The sequence below is a fragment of the Rattus rattus genome, chromosome 6 (genome assembly GCF_011064425.1).
Source record: "Rattus rattus isolate New Zealand chromosome 6, Rrattus_CSIRO_v1, whole genome shotgun sequence".
NCBI classification, from domain to species: domain Eukaryota; kingdom Metazoa; phylum Chordata; class Mammalia; order Rodentia; family Muridae; genus Rattus; species Rattus rattus.
Genome location: NC_046159.1, coordinates 109,669,721 through 109,687,036, shown reverse-complemented (window position 1 = coordinate 109,687,036; position 17,316 = coordinate 109,669,721). Strand labels below are relative to the sequence as shown.

Genomic DNA, 17,316 nt, shown 5'->3' with positions numbered 1-17,316 from the left:
CTATTTATAAGCAGGGTAATTTCAGTGCCCCTGAATTATTCTGAAGTAGAACTTAGATACACCATAATCTGTATATTATATGAAATTTAAAATCTCTTAATATAAAATTGGAACTACAATAGGGAGAAATAAAAAAGTAATTTACAATAAAAATATATTTCAACATATAAATGCTTAAGTAACACTATAATAGAATAGTCTGATATCTGTTCTAACTAATATTTATGTGAGTGGGTGTTTTGCTTGTGAGTATGTAGGTGTTCCATGTGCTGTAGTGCCTACAGAGGCCAGAGAGAGCACTGCACACTCTAGAAATGAGATTATAGACTATGGGTGCTGAGAACCACTCTGCTCTCAACTGTTGAGCCATCTCTGATTTTTGCTAGTTAGTTAATTTGTTTGTTCGTTCGTTTGAGGCAGTATCTCATGTAGCCTGTACTGGCCTCTAACTTGCTATCGTAGCTGAAGCTAGCTTTGAATGTTTAATCCTTCTGTCTCCCGAGTGCTGGAGTTACAGGCATGCACCACCATGTCTGGCGCTATGTCCAAAGATTAGAACAACATTCATTGAGTTTGTGAAAGAAAAAGCAACTCTTTCCAACTCCTCAGCAGCCGCAGTGAAGTCAGCATCCTCTCTTCAGTGATACGGTTGCTGCTTTCTTAGGACGGTTACTGAAACTGTATGAATACTCTCTCACTACTAAAGGTGGAGTTAGTCTCAAGGCCAAATAATTGTAAGTTAGGGTTTTCACCTACATGGACTTTCACCAGGACAGATGAAGTTTATACCAGATCAGCAAGGATTTTGTTGTAAGTGGCTATCCTAACCTTCAGTATCACAGATCCCTGGCCCTTCTCACTAATAATAACAGCAACCCCACAATCACTGTGGTAAACTAAGTGGTCCTACAGCACTCTACATCCCCTCTTTTGAGTTATCATCCAAAACGTAGTAGGTTTTGAGTTCCAAATACATTGAGATCCATAGGAAAATTGATGTGTTGAAAATGTTCTAGTGCTTTTTATGGGACTTTTAAGATTTAAGTCATCCCCTTTCTCCTTCTCTCTTTCTAATAAGACAGGGTCTCATGTAGCCCAAGTGGGCCTCAAACCTGCTGGGTAGCTGAGGCTGGTCTTGAACTCATGATCTACTGTCTCTATCTCCCAGATGCTAGAATTGTGGGTGGTGTATGTCACTGTGTTAATGGCTAGCTAGTGACTAGTGTGCATTTGCTCTCTCCATGTCTTTGTTCTGCGTGCTCTCTCTCTCTCCCCCCCTCTCTCTCCCCCCCCCTCTCTGTGTGTGTGTGTGTGTGTGTGTGTGTGTGTGTGTGTGTGTGTGTGTGTGTGTTTGTAGAGGCCAGCAGTGGGGATCTTCTTCTGTCATTATCATCTTAATTTTTGAGAAGGGTTTCTCACAGAACCTGCAGCTTACTGACTGGCTAGATAGACTGGCCAGAAAACTCCAGAGACAGCTGTCTCTGTTCCCCCATCACTAGGCTTGCAGAAGCACTCCATGGCACCCAGCTTTTACATGGGTGTTGGTGGTCAGAGGTCAGGTCTCCATGCTTACACAAGAAGCACTTACCCACTGAGCCACATCTCCAGCCTTTTGTTTTGTTCTCAGATAAAGTCTCACGTTAGCAGGGTCTCAAGCTAACACTGAACTTGCTATGTAGCAGATAAGGTTGGTATTGGTCAGACACCTGGTCTTCCTGCCTCTTTCCTGAGTGCTGGGATTTCAGACCTGTGCCACACCAAGTCAGTCAGTCAGTCAGTCGGTCAGTCCGTCAGTCAGTCAGTCAGTTAGTTAGTCAATTAGTCTGTCAGTTGGTTAGTTAGTTTAATTGTTTGTTTTTCAGTGCTGGAGATTGAACCCAGGGCCTAATAGAGACTGGACAGACATTCCTGTCACTGAGCTTTGTCCCCAGCACATCAGTCAACTTGAAAGAAACTGCCTGTCCTTCAGCACACACATGGTCACATTGTTAATGAAGGGCAGACAGAGAGTCCATAGAAACAGACAGCATCTGAATTCCCTCTGAGGCTGCTGAGTTAAATGTCTCTGAGGAAAAGGATACCCTGAGTTCCTAAAATTAATACAATAAATTAAAAAGCAATTTCTTTTTGGAGCTACATGAATTGAGCTAATGAATTGAAACAAAACACATTTAAAACCTTTCCTAGGCCTCTCACATGAGAATTCAGTGTGGTAACTTAAAATAGGAAGTCCTCTACTTACCGACTCATGTTGCTAAATTATATCTAGTACCCTTTGGGCCTCCCTCTCTATTTTCCTGAATGAATGAATTACTACTAATCTACCAATTTAATATCATTTTATTATTTCTACCCTAAATTTTTTTCTTTATCCTTATAGGAGTATATTTTTCCTTTTGTCTTTAATCTGTAATTTTTCTTTCTTTTTTTTTTTTTTTTTCCGGAGCTGGGGACCGAACCAGGGCCTTGTGCTTCCTAGGCAAGCGCTCTACCACTGAGCTAAATCCCCAACCCTTAATCTGTAATTTTTCTAATTATGTTGGTGTTAATTATATACGATTCTAATATTACTGCTATATAATATAGCTATATAAAGACTGAAGGCTGGAGACGTAGCTTAGTTAATGGTGCATGCCTGGCACCACAAAGGTTTGAGCCTCAGCACCATCAAACCCAGCATGGTGGTGCACTCCTGAGACCCCAGCTCTAGGACAGCTGGAAGGAAGAATGCAAACAAGTTCAAGGCTAACCTCCGCCATGTAGTGAACTAGCTTGTGACCCACCTGGGCTATTGGGCTAAATGAGACCCAGCCTCCCACCCCAAACAAACAAGGAGAGGAGGAGGAGGGGTCTCCAATATCCCCTCTAGTATGTACTTAATTGTGTCTTAGGTCTTCTAACCTAACTTCATTGCTGTTGCTACCAAATTATAATAAAATTAAAGCCGCAGACCTGGAGAGCCATGGCTCAGCAGTTGAGTGCTCGCTCGCTACTCTTGCAGAAGACCAGAGTTTGTTTCTCAGCGCCCATGTGGGAGGGCTGACTCACAGTGGCCTGTAACTCCAGCTTCAGTTTCAGGTATCCAACTCCCTCTTCAGGTTACAGTGAAGGAATTTACCTCTGAGCCGTCTTGCTGGTACCTTGTCTTTAATTTTTCAGATGGTCTCACCATATATATAACCTGGATTAGCCTGGAAGTATCTATGTATCCCAGGTTATCCTTACCCTGCCTCCAGAGAACAAGACTATAAGTATACACCACAGCACAAGCGTGAATGGAAGTTCTCGGTCTCATTACAGTCAAAAGTTGTGCTGGAGTTACCTGGCATTCCTTCAGCATTTTCCCATGTCCAACTCACTGCTTTCTGGTCTTATTTAATGTTATAATCTGTTGATTTCAATATTTTGATGCTTATTTTAGCCAAAAGAAGTCCCAAATGTGGCCAAAAGTAAAAAATTTTTACTTTTAAAAATTGTTTAAATCTCTCTCTCCCCCTCCCTACCTCCTCCTCTCTCTCCTTACCCCCTCTCTGTGCACGTGTTGGGCGGGGCTCTGTATATGTGTACATTCTATATATGTGCACATGTGCATGTGGAGTCGTCTTCCTCAGTCACATTCCTTCTTATTTTTTAAGGTGGACCCCAACAGAACCTAAAGCTCACTGGTTTACTAGAATAGCTGTCTGTCTGGCCAGCAAGCCTCAGGGCCCCTGCCTCCAACACCTCCCAGTGCTGGACTACAGGCACACACCATTGGGGTTACCACACACTCCTCCGTGCCAGCTTTTACATGCCTGCTGGGCATCCACACTCAGATTCTCGTGCTTTACCTAATAAACTATCCCTCTGGGTTTGTCTGTGTGTCTGTGTCTGTGTGTACACAGGTATGGAGGTCAGAGAACATCAGGTGTCAGTTTCCCTAATAGTCATCCACTTTGGTTTTTGAAACAGTCTCTTGGCTAGCCTGGTGCTCTCCAAGCAGGCAAGGATAGCCTGTCAATGGGCTTCAGCAATCTGCTGTTGTTAGCCTTTTTTTTTCCTTTTTAATTTTGTTTTACATGAAGATTCTGGAGATCAAACTCAGGTCCTCATGCTTGCAAGGCAAGCCCTTTACTGATGGGTCATGCCCCAGCCTTCGTCTTTGTCTTTGGCCCTTCCTTTTCGTTCCTTGAGTATTTCCTTGCTTCTGGTACATGATGATCTACTCTTATGTTCTCTTCCTCACACACGCCTTGGAATGAGACACTTTTAAAGGAACTCACAGGGCTACTTTCAGTGGATCTTGGCACTACTCAGCTATTGTTCCTGGATCCTCTTTCATTAATTTTGGAAAATGACTGTTCACTAACTCCAAATGGATTTGCTTTGCCCTGTTCTCTCCATCTTTGCTTTTGGGAACTTCAGTGACATGTGTCAGATAATCTGGTGATATCCCATTCATCTTGGGTGGTCTATTCTGTTTGTTTATTTTGTCTGTTTTTCCTACTCTTCTTTTTGTGTTTTAGTTTGTAATTTCTATTTTGCTATCTTTAAGTTGACTGACTCTGTCCTTGAAAATACCCAGTCCGGAAAGACTGTTGGGGTTCTCAGAACCTTATATGGTTTTTCATTGTGTTGTGTTTGTTTGTTTGTTTGTTTCTGGCATTGTATTTGACTTGTTTTTATAGTTTTTATTTATTTCTGTTAACTTTCCTGTTTATGACTATTGTTATCTTTTATTAACATAAACATTTGTTATTAATGGTAGTTTTTTATTTGTTTTGCTTTTTAAGACAGCCTCACTTAAACCAAGCTGCCCTTGAATTTGAACTCAGCAAGTAGCTAAGGATGACCTTGAACTTCTAGTTCTTTTCCCTCTTGCGTGCTGGGATTGCAGGCATGTGCCACCACACCTAACTTACTAAAGGTCAGGTCCAGCATTTGAGGCATGCTAGGCAAATGAGCTTCCAGCCTTTGTTTTCAGTCTTAAAAAGCCGAGGTGAGTTTTTCATTTCCATCAGAGTCCTGAAGTGCCTGGAATTTCAGCTGGGTTTAGCACTGCAGGCTCCGGTTTCTTTGGCAGTGGGCTGAAGATTATGGGTTACTCAGACTGATTATAGGTTACTGAAGGGCTTGCCCTGCTGTTCTCTGCTTCGCCCTCAGCTTTCAGCTCCTTGAAACACCAGTGTGCCACACAGGGGTCTCCTCAGGGGCCTGCCCTACCTGTGGCCATAGACTGCTGCTTTGTGGTAGGGCTAACCTCCTTGGTGAGGGTGAGAGTCTTGAATCTTCTGATCCAGTCAGTATAAGAAGGCTTCTGTGAGGGGAGGGCTTTCAAGGTGTCCCTATGGCTTTCTATAGCAGCCAGGTTTTTGGGTTTTTTTTGTTTTTTTTTTTTTTTTTCTTTTAGTTGGTAGGTCTGGCAGAAGATATTTTCTTGTCTTTTATAGAGAAAGAGAGAAGTAATCAATCTTTAGTATTAAAATAGTGAGTGACTCACCCTGGGCCTCAGAACGGTCCCTTCAGATCTCCCAGTGTTGCTTTCCTTTCGCCCCATGAAGAGTCTTTGCATGGCTCTCATCACAGACATGATTGCTAAACATCTGTTACTTAAGGTTTTTGCTTCCTGTGAAAGAGACTAGTGTATTGGAATCAGCCCCCTGACTCCCAGCTTTTCTTGTGAGTCCTGGGCAGGTACTCCTGGAAAGGACCTTGCCTGTGAGTATGAAAGCTTGTGTCTAGTTGGAGCAACACAAAATTCCAAATTACACATTTTCGTTCTACATTTAGCCTTTAATTTAAATTTTAGATAATTTTTCTTACCCTTGTATATGCAACTATGATTTCCTTCCATGCTTTGCCAAAAATGAAACAATCCCAGTTACATTGGGATCTCATACTCCAAATTGACCTCAAACTTTCATGGACGACCTTGAACATCTGGTTATGTTCCCTCCACTTAATCCAGTGCTGGATTCCAGGTCTGTGCAATGCACTATGCCTGGTTTGATTAGGTGCTGGGAATCACCAAGGGCTTCCTGTGTATGAGGCAGACACTCTGCATCTTCAACTCTGTGTAGTCTTTTCACGTTGAAACTATCTTGTTTTATGTATCTGAAACAGAACCAAAAACTGTATGTCTGTATTTTGATAAAAAAAATTTTTTTCTCTGAAATTCTTAATTAAATCTTACTGGGGAAAAGTATAGAATCTTACTGGAGCCTGCTCCTCTGCCTGTGTTGAAAATACTAAAGATGTTCTATAAAATACAACTTGAGAAACTTGGCCTAGTTTATTCTTGATATATTGTAATGTTAAAGATATAAACGTAGCCAGGCGTGGTGCGTGCACATGCCTGTAATCACAACACTTGAGAATGGAAGGAGGGGGAGCAAGAGCGCCCAGCTACATGACATCCCGTCTTAACAGAAGATAAACTAAGTTTTGAGCAGCTGTCTGATGCAGCCTTGGTTGTCTCCCCATCTCCACACAGGTACTTATGGAGACTCTGGGTGCTCTGGGGGCACAGTGCCGATGGGCTGCCTGCAACATCTACTCCACTCTCAATGAAGTGGCTGCTGCTCTCGCAGAAAGTGGTAAGAGCAGGGCTTTGTTCTGTCTCTATCTGAGATAAGTCTTCAAGAAGTTCCAGTGTTGGGGTTGGGGATTTAGCTCAGTGGTAGAGCGCTTGCCTAGGAAGCGCAAGGCCCTGGGTTCGGTCCCCAGCTCCGAAAAAAAAAAAGAACAAAAAAAAAAAAAAAGAAGTTCCAGTGTTTCAATGTAAAGCTTTAAGGAAGACTGACCGTAAGGCCGCTAGCTGCCTTTGAAGAAATGGATCCTGTTGATTTGTTCTCTTTGAGGGTTTCTTTAGTCAGACACGATTTAGTTAATTGGTTTTTACAGTTGGCAAATGTCTGCCTGTGTCTCATGTTCTGGCAGTCACACTGCTTGGACTCACTGAGCGACCCACAGTGAGCACCACTCTCCACTCGGTGATCTATAACCTCTGAGCCGTAGGTTGTGTCCCTGCAGGTTTTCCAGTAAATGGCTTGCCCTGCTCTAATGTTTAGTTTGTCTAGTTCCACAGCAAAAAGGACTTGGCCTGGCAGAGAAATTGACTACAGTGTCCACTAATGCTTGAAGGACAAAAGAAAAACAAATTTGGATTTTGTCAGCTTTTTCTTTTCCCTCTGTGTAATATACAGTTTGGTACCAAAACTACTTCTGAGCTCTTGGGAGATAACAGGAAAAGCCTACAGAACACACATCTCTGACATGTTGCTAGCACTCTTGACATTTCATTAGTTCTTGAATTATAAAAATTATAAAATTTTACTCCTAATATATGATAGAAAATTATAAAAATATTAAGTATATATCCAATGAATTATAAGTAGACATTCATTTGTCTTTTTTTCCTACCAAATGACTATTGACTCTAAGAGATAATTAGAAATATCTTTTCTTTCACAATGTTACATTGTGGTAGAGAAGATAACATACTTACATAAATGATAACAAAAAGACTGGTTTTGATAAAATGCCGTAGCTGCTTAAAAACCCATATTCCAGACCAGACCTGGTGACATAGTCTTATTATCCCTGCTACAAGGAAGGTTAAGGCCAAAGGATCATACTTCAGGACTTGCTTGGGAAACTTAGTAAATTTTGTCTCAAAATAAAAATTTTCAAAAAGGGGATCACACCTGCAATCACAGCCAGGTCTCACACCTGCAATCACAGCCCTGGCTCACACCTGCAATCACAGCCAGGTCTCACACCTGCAATCACAGCCATGGCTCACACCTGCAATCACAGCCCTGGCTCACACCTGCAATCACAGCCCTGGCTCACACCTGCAATCCTAGCCATGGCTCATATCTGCAATCCAGCCATGACTCACACCTGCAATCACAGCCATGGCTCACACCTGCAATCACAGCCAGGTCTCACACCTGCAATCCCAACTATGGCTCATACCTGCAATCACAGCCAGGTCTCACACCTGCAATCACAGCCAGGTCTCACACCTGCAATCACAGCCATGGCTCACACCTGCCATCCCAACCATGGCTCACATCTGCAATCCAGCCAGGTCTCACACGTGCAATCCCAACCATGGCTCACACCTGCAATCACAGTCATGGCTCACACCTGCCATCCCAACCATGGCTCACACCTGCAATCACAGCCGTGGCTCACACCTGCCATCCCAACCATGGCTTACACCTGCCATCACAGCCCTCAGAAGGGCTGAGGTTTGAGGCTGGCCTGGACTCCATGGTGAGATGTTGTCCCAAAAATTACCTACGTGAATAAATAAGGAATGAATGAGTGACTGGGACTAGGGATGAAGTTTACTGGTAGAGCACTGGCTTACTGGTATATGCTGTAAATCCAGTTTCATCCCCAACACCAGAAAATAGATAAACCTATGTTCAGTAATACATAAGTCTAAACCGATGGGTTAGAAACTTCAGATTCAGTTGGTTCTCACCCAGCTAAGTTAAGCAGCGTGCCCAGTAGACATGACACCTGACTAGGCTCTGATGGGGAAAAGGTAAGAGCAGAGAGTTTCCCAGTGAGGCATGTGGAGTTCCTGACAGAAGAAAATAAGCGGGTTTGAGAGATGGTGAGACTGCCAGCCTGAATGGCCCAAGAATGGATTTCTGGTTTCTTCTTTTCCTTCCAATAGTCCTGTGTTTAGCAATTCTTACATTCTTCCTGCTTGTCCTTTGAGCCAAGAAGAGCAGAGTAGCCACTACAGGAAAATAAAGGGACTGAAGGCAGGCAGTATTAACCAGTGAAACGTTAATCCAAAGAATGGAGCAAAATGAAAAAGTGTGGAATTGGCCGAAATCAGCGCCTCCTTGGGTTGGATTTTGTAACATTCAATACTTTTCCTTTGTTCTTTTGATTATTTTTAGGGTTTCCCGTCTTTGCCTGGAAAGGAGAGTCAGAAGATGACTTTTGGTGGTGCATTGACAGATGCGTGAATGTGGAAGGCTGGCAGCCAAACATGGTGGGTCAGATTCTGTGAATGCAGTTCATGAGGAGAGGGCCGATGGTGGGAAAGACTGGTCAGGGTACATTTCTGTCCCATGTACCCGGGTGTCCAGCAAAGCTCAGGGAGTCTGCTTAGGAAACCTCTAGACACGGAGCGTGTTATTAACTGCAGAGAGTCTTAGCTCAGTGTGGCTGAGTGCATTGTACCCACATTTCGGAAGCCGAGACAGGCAGGTCGTGAATTGAGGCCAGCCAGGAAGCTTTTGCATTTATCAGTGACATTAAAATGCTACCCAGGAGTTACACATGGTTGGCTAAAATGCAGAGTGATGCCTTGCTGTCCCCTGTTCAGTTGTTCCTGTAACAGTCACGATAATCACCAACAAACAGACATAGAAAGCACTGATGACTTCCGGATCCGAGGCACTTAGGAGTCTAGAATCTACACACTGAGTTCTCCGTGCGCTTGGAACACTTCCAAGTGCAATTTTCTTCTCTTTATTTTGTAAAAGAAAGTTTAGGGTTCTTCATTTTTACTTTATTTTTGCTTCATTATTGAAAAGATCCAGTCTGAGAGGCCGTAGATGTAGCTCAGTGGTAGAACTTTTGCGTGACACGCATAAAGCCCTAGGTTTAGTCCCTAGCTAAATAGAATTAAAAATAATAAACGCAGGACTGGCCTATAGCTCAGTGGGAGAGCCCTAGTTTACCATGCTTGATGCCCTTGGGGTGGATGGAGGGAGAGGGAGAGAGATATCTTAAATTTTTATTTTTAAATACTAAAAGCACAATTATATTCATAGAGAAAGAAAAAGGCACAACATGATATATTTCCTGCTTCACCAACATTTCTGCAGATTAGAGAATCAGCTAAGAAAGAAAGAAACAAAGAAGGGGAAAAAATGATTCCTTGCTGCTGTTGGCCATAAAATAGGTGTCACTCTGGTGCCCAGCAGAGAAGCAGCTTCTGCTGACGCCTGCGGCCCAGGTCACGTGGCGCCAAGTGCCAGCTTGAGGAGGGAGGGATGGTGGTGGCAGTAAAATGAGTCAGTTCATTCCAGCAGTTTTGGGTGACAAAGAGGGAGTGTGACTGACAGATAATGAGGATGATAGGAGGCAGGGTGCGTGTCTCTTGGGTATAAAGATAATTTTATAGTCATGAACATAGGCTGTGACATTGTACCCAGAGAGCCTTTACAGTCTATGAAGCCAACACAGCTGCTGGGAAAGTTAGTGAAGCCAGTACAAGAATCAAAATAGTTGTTGCCTCACAAGATAGGACTCATCAGGAGAGCCCCTTACCTTTCCTTAGGTTATAACTTCAGAAAGAAGAAGATTATCTGAGGTCAAGAACTTTCTGCAATAGGACAGACAACACAGGGAGCTTATAGACTGCAGTCTTTAAATAAATGCTATAAATAGAACTCCTTGCCCATGCCAGATACCTTTGTTTAAAGGGGATAGTAGGCGCTGGGATATAGCTCAGTTGGTAGAGTATTTGCCTGGACTGAGTGAAGTCCTGGGTTTTATCGCCAGCACTGTGTAAGCCAGGTGTAGTACTGCATGCCCATAATCAATCTCAGCAGGAGGATCAAGAGTCACAGGTCAGGTGGGAGAGATGGTTCATGGGTAAAGGCTTGCTGCCCAAACATAAGGAGCTGTTAGGATCCCTGCAGTCACCTAAAAGCCAGGTGTGGAGCAAGCACTCATTAGCACAGCATGGAGGATTAAGAAACAGGGAGAGCCTTGGGTTTCCGTGTGAGCCAGTCGAGCCCAAATAGTAAGCTCCAGGTTAGGACACTGTCTCCAAAGATAAGGTGGCAAGAAGGGCTGGGGAGGACAGTGGGGATCAAAACACTGTCTCTACCCTTGATCTGTGTCCCTGGCCCCTCTTTTGGGTTTCTTGGGAACGTTGGTTCTTAGGGGTTCTATTTGTAGGTGTGTAGCAAGGCTGAGTTCCAATGAGAGTCTGCCTTGGTCTCTACCCTCAATCAAGATTTGATTGAGTCAAGCAAACTATATTAGTAGTAGGAGCAGAAGCAAGACCAGATGATAGACTGAGGTTGGGTGTTTTGTGTGCCCTGAGATTCAGGATGGCGTTTTTGATACTTTAGTGTTGCTATCCTGGAAGTTTAAAGAAGCTGCATGCCAGCAAAGGGTGATGGAGTTCTGCGGCGACGTCCAGGACACATGTAATAATTTGGAACAGTCCTGAGGGCTGACGCGCCGCTGCCTTATGACTTATAGTTCAGAAACCTTCCACTGCTGATGGAAGCTCCAGTGGGCACAGCATTGTATTCATCCGTAATCCCAGCTTGGAATGGGGATGAGCTGTCCAGAGGATGCTTCTACACCTACATGCTGCACGGCTCCCTGGCTATTTTTAATTTGGCTTCTACAGAGTGCGAGGTTGAGCTAGGCAAAACCTCAGTGCTGCTGAGACGGAGTGGGAGAGTGCTTGTGCTTTGGGAGAAGTAAAGGAGAAACAACTTCAGGTTTAAAAGCCATTGTTCTAAGAAGACGACTAATTATCTATCCTTTTATTTAAACTAAACCTTAGCTGAATTTATTTAAAGGACTAAAATCAGCAGCTAGAATTGAGTTGCTGAAGATCTGCAGTATATTCAAGAACGAGAGTCTTGATGGCCTCCTGAGCTGATTACCCACAAGATAATCATGTTGTGATGTGGCTTAATAATGTAGATAATGTAAGGTCTCTGACTGAGAGACTCAGAGGTGGCCTTTCTCCCTACTCTTCTCTTAGGAGTATGATGACTCTTCTATTTGGTATTGTAGTTACTCAGGCTTTAAGTTACTTTTCATAACTATATGGACATAAGTACCTGTACATTGGTAATTAGGAGTTAGGATACAGTACTCTGAGAGACACTGACACCTACACCTTTAGCGAGACAAATGACAGTTCTGATGTTTCTGTTGCAGATCTTGGATGATGGAGGAGATCTTACTCACTGGATTTATAAGAAGTATCCCAACATGTTTAAGAAAATCAAAGGCATAGTTGAGGAGAGTGTTACTGGAGTCCATAGGTAAGGTTCAACAGTCACCCTAACTTACATACAGAATCTTATGGCCACATGTCTATAGAAAACATTACATTACACTGAAGATTGCAGCTTTTCTATACGGTAACAAGTCCAAGGTTAGACACTTACTTTAATTAACACCCAAATTGCAGATCTAAAATGGTGAGCAGCTCAGATGGAGAAGCAGGCAAGGGCCTCGTGTTTTCTTGTCACCGTGGTGCAGTGGATGCCTGCTCCTTTTGGACATTCATTCAGTAATGAGCCAGGCACTGTTCTATGCTAGAGACCCACAGTAGATAATAACCTTTGTCCTCCCTCACAGACAGCAAGCAAGGGCTTGGGTCCCATCACAAAGTATCGGTAATTCCTTAGATAAAACTAGAATCATTTCTGTTGATCTTATTCACCAATAAAGAATTGAAAGCATGAAAAAAACTTCCATTCAAAGCATACCACCATGGCTTCTTGAATGTTTTCTAATCTTTTTGCACATATAAAACTATAGCTTGGGGCTGGAGAGATGGTTTAACAGCTAGGAGCACTGGCTGCTCTTCCAAAAGACCCAGGTTCAATAACCAGTACACACATGACAGTTCACAGCTGTCTGTACCTCCAGTCCCAGGAGATCCAATGCCTTCACACAGAAACACTAATGCACATAAAAGTAAAAACAAAAAACTTGCAGCTTACAACATACCTTCGGATTCTTAGGATGGGTTACATTTTAAATTTATGTATGTGCACATGCGTGCTCACATACCTGCATGTCAGCAGTGCGGATCAAGAAAGGCAGCTGTGGACGTTAGTTCTTTCTTTCCACCACAGTGGGCCATGGATTGAACTCAGATCGTCAGGTCTGGCACAGCCCTTACCCTAAGGCTCATCACTGGCCCGGGAGGTGAAATTTTAATAAAACAAATACTTCTGTTTTTTAATGGACTAAGTTTTTAAACCCATGCATGTATGGCTATGCAATTTATGGGTTTATATATTGTTAATGAATTTGAAACTACTAATAATAGTAGGATTATGCAGGATTTTTAAAGTATTGTTTAAAATTAGTTCTTTTTAAGATTTATTTTTGTTTTTATTTATGTATATGTGTATGTTTGTGTGACTGTATGCTATGTTTGTGGGTGACCATGGAGGCCAGAAGAGGGCATTAGATTTCCTAAGCTGGAGTGACAGATGATTCCAAGCCACTTGACAGGATCAGCATGGCCTTCTGGAAGAGCAGCCACTGAGCCACTTCTCCAGCCCCCACATTACATTTTTTTGAAAAGGGATATAAAAATGTATGTGAAAGTTGGGAGAGATGGCTGAGTGGTTTAAGAGCTCTTACATTTGCAGAGGACTCGGGTTTGGTCCCCAGGCGTCCACCTGGCCTCTCACAACATTGGTTCCTCAGGTTCCAGAAGACCTAACACTCTCTTTGGGCCTGCACAGGCACCAGGCACCCATGCCTAAAACATACATATGTTCAAGTAAATCCTCAGACACAGAAAATAAAGCTAGTAACTTTTCTAAAGTCTCTGTCTTGCAATAGGAATGGTAGCGCATGCCTTGGATACCAGCAGAGGCCAGAGGATCTCTGAGTTCCAGGCCATCCAGGACTCCACAGTGAGACCCTGTCTCAAAGCAGAAGTCTTAGTCTTTAAAAATAAAAATGAAAAAGATTTATATGCAATTAAAAATTTTTTAAGATCTTGGGGCTGGAGAGATGGCTCAGTGGTTAAGAGCACTCATTGCTCTTCCAGAGGTCCTGAGTTCAAATCCCAGCAACCACATGGTGGCTCACAACCATCTGTAATGGAATCTGATGCCCTCTTCTGGTGTGTCTGAAGAGAGTTACAGTGTACTTATATATAATAAATAAATCTTTAAAAAAATTTTTTTTAAGATCTTGAAACATAGTTGGATTAAAGCTTTTCTCGACATGATTTTTCAAATATGAGCTTGATTGCCAGGCTGTATGCAGCCTCTGGAAGTGCATGATCTGTCTCTCTGTTCTGTCTTGTAGGGAGGAATTAGTTATGTCTTTGCTCTCATGCTCACCCATCAATATACTTCAGAGATCAGACTTAAACCAATAGTAGAGTGTAATGTCTTGTTGCTTTATGTTCTTCTTGCCTTCCTCCTTCCCAGGCTGTACCAACTGTCCAAAGCTGGGAAGCTGTGTGTTCCAGCCATGAACGTCAATGACTCAGTCACTAAACAGAAATTTGATAACCTCTACTGTTGCCGTGAATCTATCCTTGACGGGTAATGTCTGTTATCTGTGAGGTGATCTTGGGTTATTGCCTGACGGCTCCAGCTTCTTTGGTTTTAATTATTTCTGGAACTGTTTCATGTTTCACCACATCACACCCAGGACCATGAAACCCGTAGCTTGGTCACTATCACTCACCATTACAAGAAAATCTCCTTTACTTAGGATATTAGACAGGGGCTGGAGACGTGGCTCAATCAGTGGTTAAGAGCCCTGGTTGCTGTTCCAGAGGACCTGGTTTTGAATCCCAGTAGCCACATGGCAGCCCACAACTGTCTATAATTCCAGACCCAGGGGACCTGGTGCCCTCTTCTGGCCTCCACAGGTCCCAGGCACACAAACACATGCAGACAAAGCACTCATACACATAAAAGTAAACAAAATTTTAAAAGAGAAATGAGATTAGCTACTATTGGTAAGCAGAATTCATATTTTGTGGTGTTAAAAGGGCATAACAATGATTTTGAAAGAGATTTCAGATGATCCTATTTCAGATCGTGGTTCCCATAACGTACCATATAATTCTCATGTCGTCACTGTCATGGGATTTCTTGACTATCCAGAAACTTGTGAGAGGAATGAATGAACTCCCAGAGGCATTCCTGCTTTCTGCTCTGTGAGGGTTGACAGTGCTCACCCTGTCTCCACCCTGTGTTCTGGCATTTCCTCATTGCGACTCGGAAGACCCCATGTGTAGTTGGCATTCTGCTGCTGTAACTAATACCTGACATTCTCGACTTTTGACAATCAGAACTTGATTTTGGCTCAGAGTTTTAGAGGTGTCGGTCTGTGGGCAGATGGCCATGTTTGCTCTGAGGTGTGCAGTGAAGCAGCGTGTGGTTAGTCAGGATCCTGTGACGAAGCATTTGACTGCTTCTGACTGAGACGTAAGAAAAGAGAAAGGAAGGAGCTGGGTTCCCTCTACCCTTCAAGAACATTTTGCCAATTTCTAGAAAGCCTCCCACAAGACTTGGCCTCTTACAGTTTTCCACACGTTTTAGTAAAGCAAGCAGGGGGACCAAGCCTTCATCATATGAACCTTTAGGAACATTCTAGATCTAAATCATAGCCCTCAAGTAATTTTCTAAGTAAAACTATCAAAATAGCATAGAATATGCCAAGTGAAGTGTTTCTATCACATATGAATTAATGAAGAAGATGGGGAAAGATTCTGTAGACTGCATTCCTCACCATTCAGTGTCTGCAGTGACACCACCGGCACTGGATTCAGAAAGACCTAGTTAAATGCTGCTCCCATTACCTATTTATTAACTGTAATCCCTTGCTTATCCTCCTTGCATATCCTTCATCTGTCAAACAGTAACTTTATGACCTACTTTATGAGTTATTGTGAGAGTTAATAAGACAAGGTAATACCTTTCTCCTTTAAAAAAAAAATGTCAGGGGTGGTAATTTACTGTGTACACCCAGCTGACCTGGAACTTGATACATAGCCCAGTCCGGCCTCAATAGCACGATTCTGCTTTAATCATGCTTTAATACAGGCATGTGTAACCAAACCCAGCACCTTGCTTGTCTGTCTAGAACTTCATGTATAATAAGTTTTAGGATTAAATTAGAATCTAGGGGAGGTTTTTGCTGGGTTTTCTTTCTTTTTTTCACCCCCGTTTGGTGGAATGTTCGATGCACATTGTAACTATTGTTACCTACTATATTACTATAGAGTCACATAGACTGAATTTTCATAAATTCTTAGCTCAGTAGTCAGCCATGGAGCATCTTCATGTAAGGGTCATTGTGACAGATACCTCAATTCTGACCACATTAATAGTAACTTGTATATTTCATTAAAATACTTATCTACCCACCACTATTCTTTTAGACTTTTCAAGTACCAGATATGTGACCCTAAAGTTGGCCTATACCAGGATCAGTAAAGGATGCATGAAGAGAACTCTACTAGTTCAGAAAAGTGGAGCCCCTCCCAACCATAGTTTACTCCCTCGGTAAGAAGGTCTTAAGGTTGTACAAGAGTGTACTGAGGTGACAAGGAGCAGCAGAACAAGGGTTACAGTTAGATTTTACAGTGAGGAGTAGGGACCTGTGCTGTTCGTCTAAACTTGCTAAGTGTACAAGCTCACTGGTACCTGCAGACAGCGCCAAACTGCAACTGGGTCAAGGGCACTTGTTCTCTCAGTAGAGATGAGCGCAAGAGAGGTGAAAACTGCTCCAGAGGAAACCGCAGTAGAAGCCGGGCATGATGGCCCACATCTGTAATCCCAGTACTCAGAGGCTAGGAAGGTGAATTGAGCATTCTAGGCTATTCTTTCTTATATAACAAACTTGAGGCCAGGTTGTGCTACACAAGATCCTATCTCACAAAACCAGAAAGAAAAGGCGGGGCAGCAGAGCAGGGAGACATTTGGGCTAAGAGAGCATCCACGTGAAGAAGGTATTAATATTTAATCTTCTCTAGTTCTGAGGTGGTTACTTGCTGTATTCATCCCTTTGCATGTTGCTAGGACCAAATACCTGACAAAAGCAACATGGGGGTGGTGATCTAGGGCGTAATCAAATCATGCCGGGAAGTCATGGCAGCTGGAGCTGGAGGCTGCTGATCACATTGCACCCACAGTCAGAAAGCAAAGATGAATGCTGATGAGGGAGACGAAAGATGCTCTCTCCTTATCTGGTGCAGGACTCCCGTCCATCAGGTGGCACTGCCTATGCTAAGGGTCTTCCTACATCAGTTACCTTACGCTAGAAACGCCCTCAAAGACGTGTCCAGAGGTTTGCTGCCGTGGTGATTCTAAGTCCCCTCAAGTTGTCAGGGAGAATTCACCATCACAGGCATCGGGGAGCCCTGCCAACTCCTCCTGTGTAGTGCTGACTAAGATTCCACTTAAGGAAGGAAAATTTCCCCGAAGCTCCAGAGGAGCTCTGCTAGGATTTTCACACTGTAGATAGTGCTTTAGCTCTACCAGGGCTGTGGAGATAGAAGAGCCGAAGAGAAGTTCAGAGGGTTGCCATGACTCCTAACTAGCCCCAAGTGGC

At 43.2% G+C, this 17,316-nt stretch overlaps 1 protein-coding gene across 2 annotated transcripts in view; it reads left to right on the top strand.

Moving 5' to 3' along the window:
* The window catches only part of Ahcyl2 (adenosylhomocysteinase like 2), a 145,921-nt gene that overhangs the window by 106,668 nt on the left and 21,937 nt on the right, over positions 1 to 17,316 (top strand). For both annotated transcript variants that reach the window (XM_032906822.1, XM_032906823.1), the window contains 4 exons: positions 6,473 to 6,575; positions 8,907 to 9,001; positions 11,929 to 12,035; positions 14,178 to 14,294. In XM_032906822.1, coding sequence (XP_032762713.1) covers positions 6,473 to 6,575; positions 8,907 to 9,001; positions 11,929 to 12,035; positions 14,178 to 14,294 — 422 coding nt within the window. The remainder of the gene's footprint in view (positions 1 to 6,472; positions 6,576 to 8,906; positions 9,002 to 11,928; positions 12,036 to 14,177; positions 14,295 to 17,316) is intronic.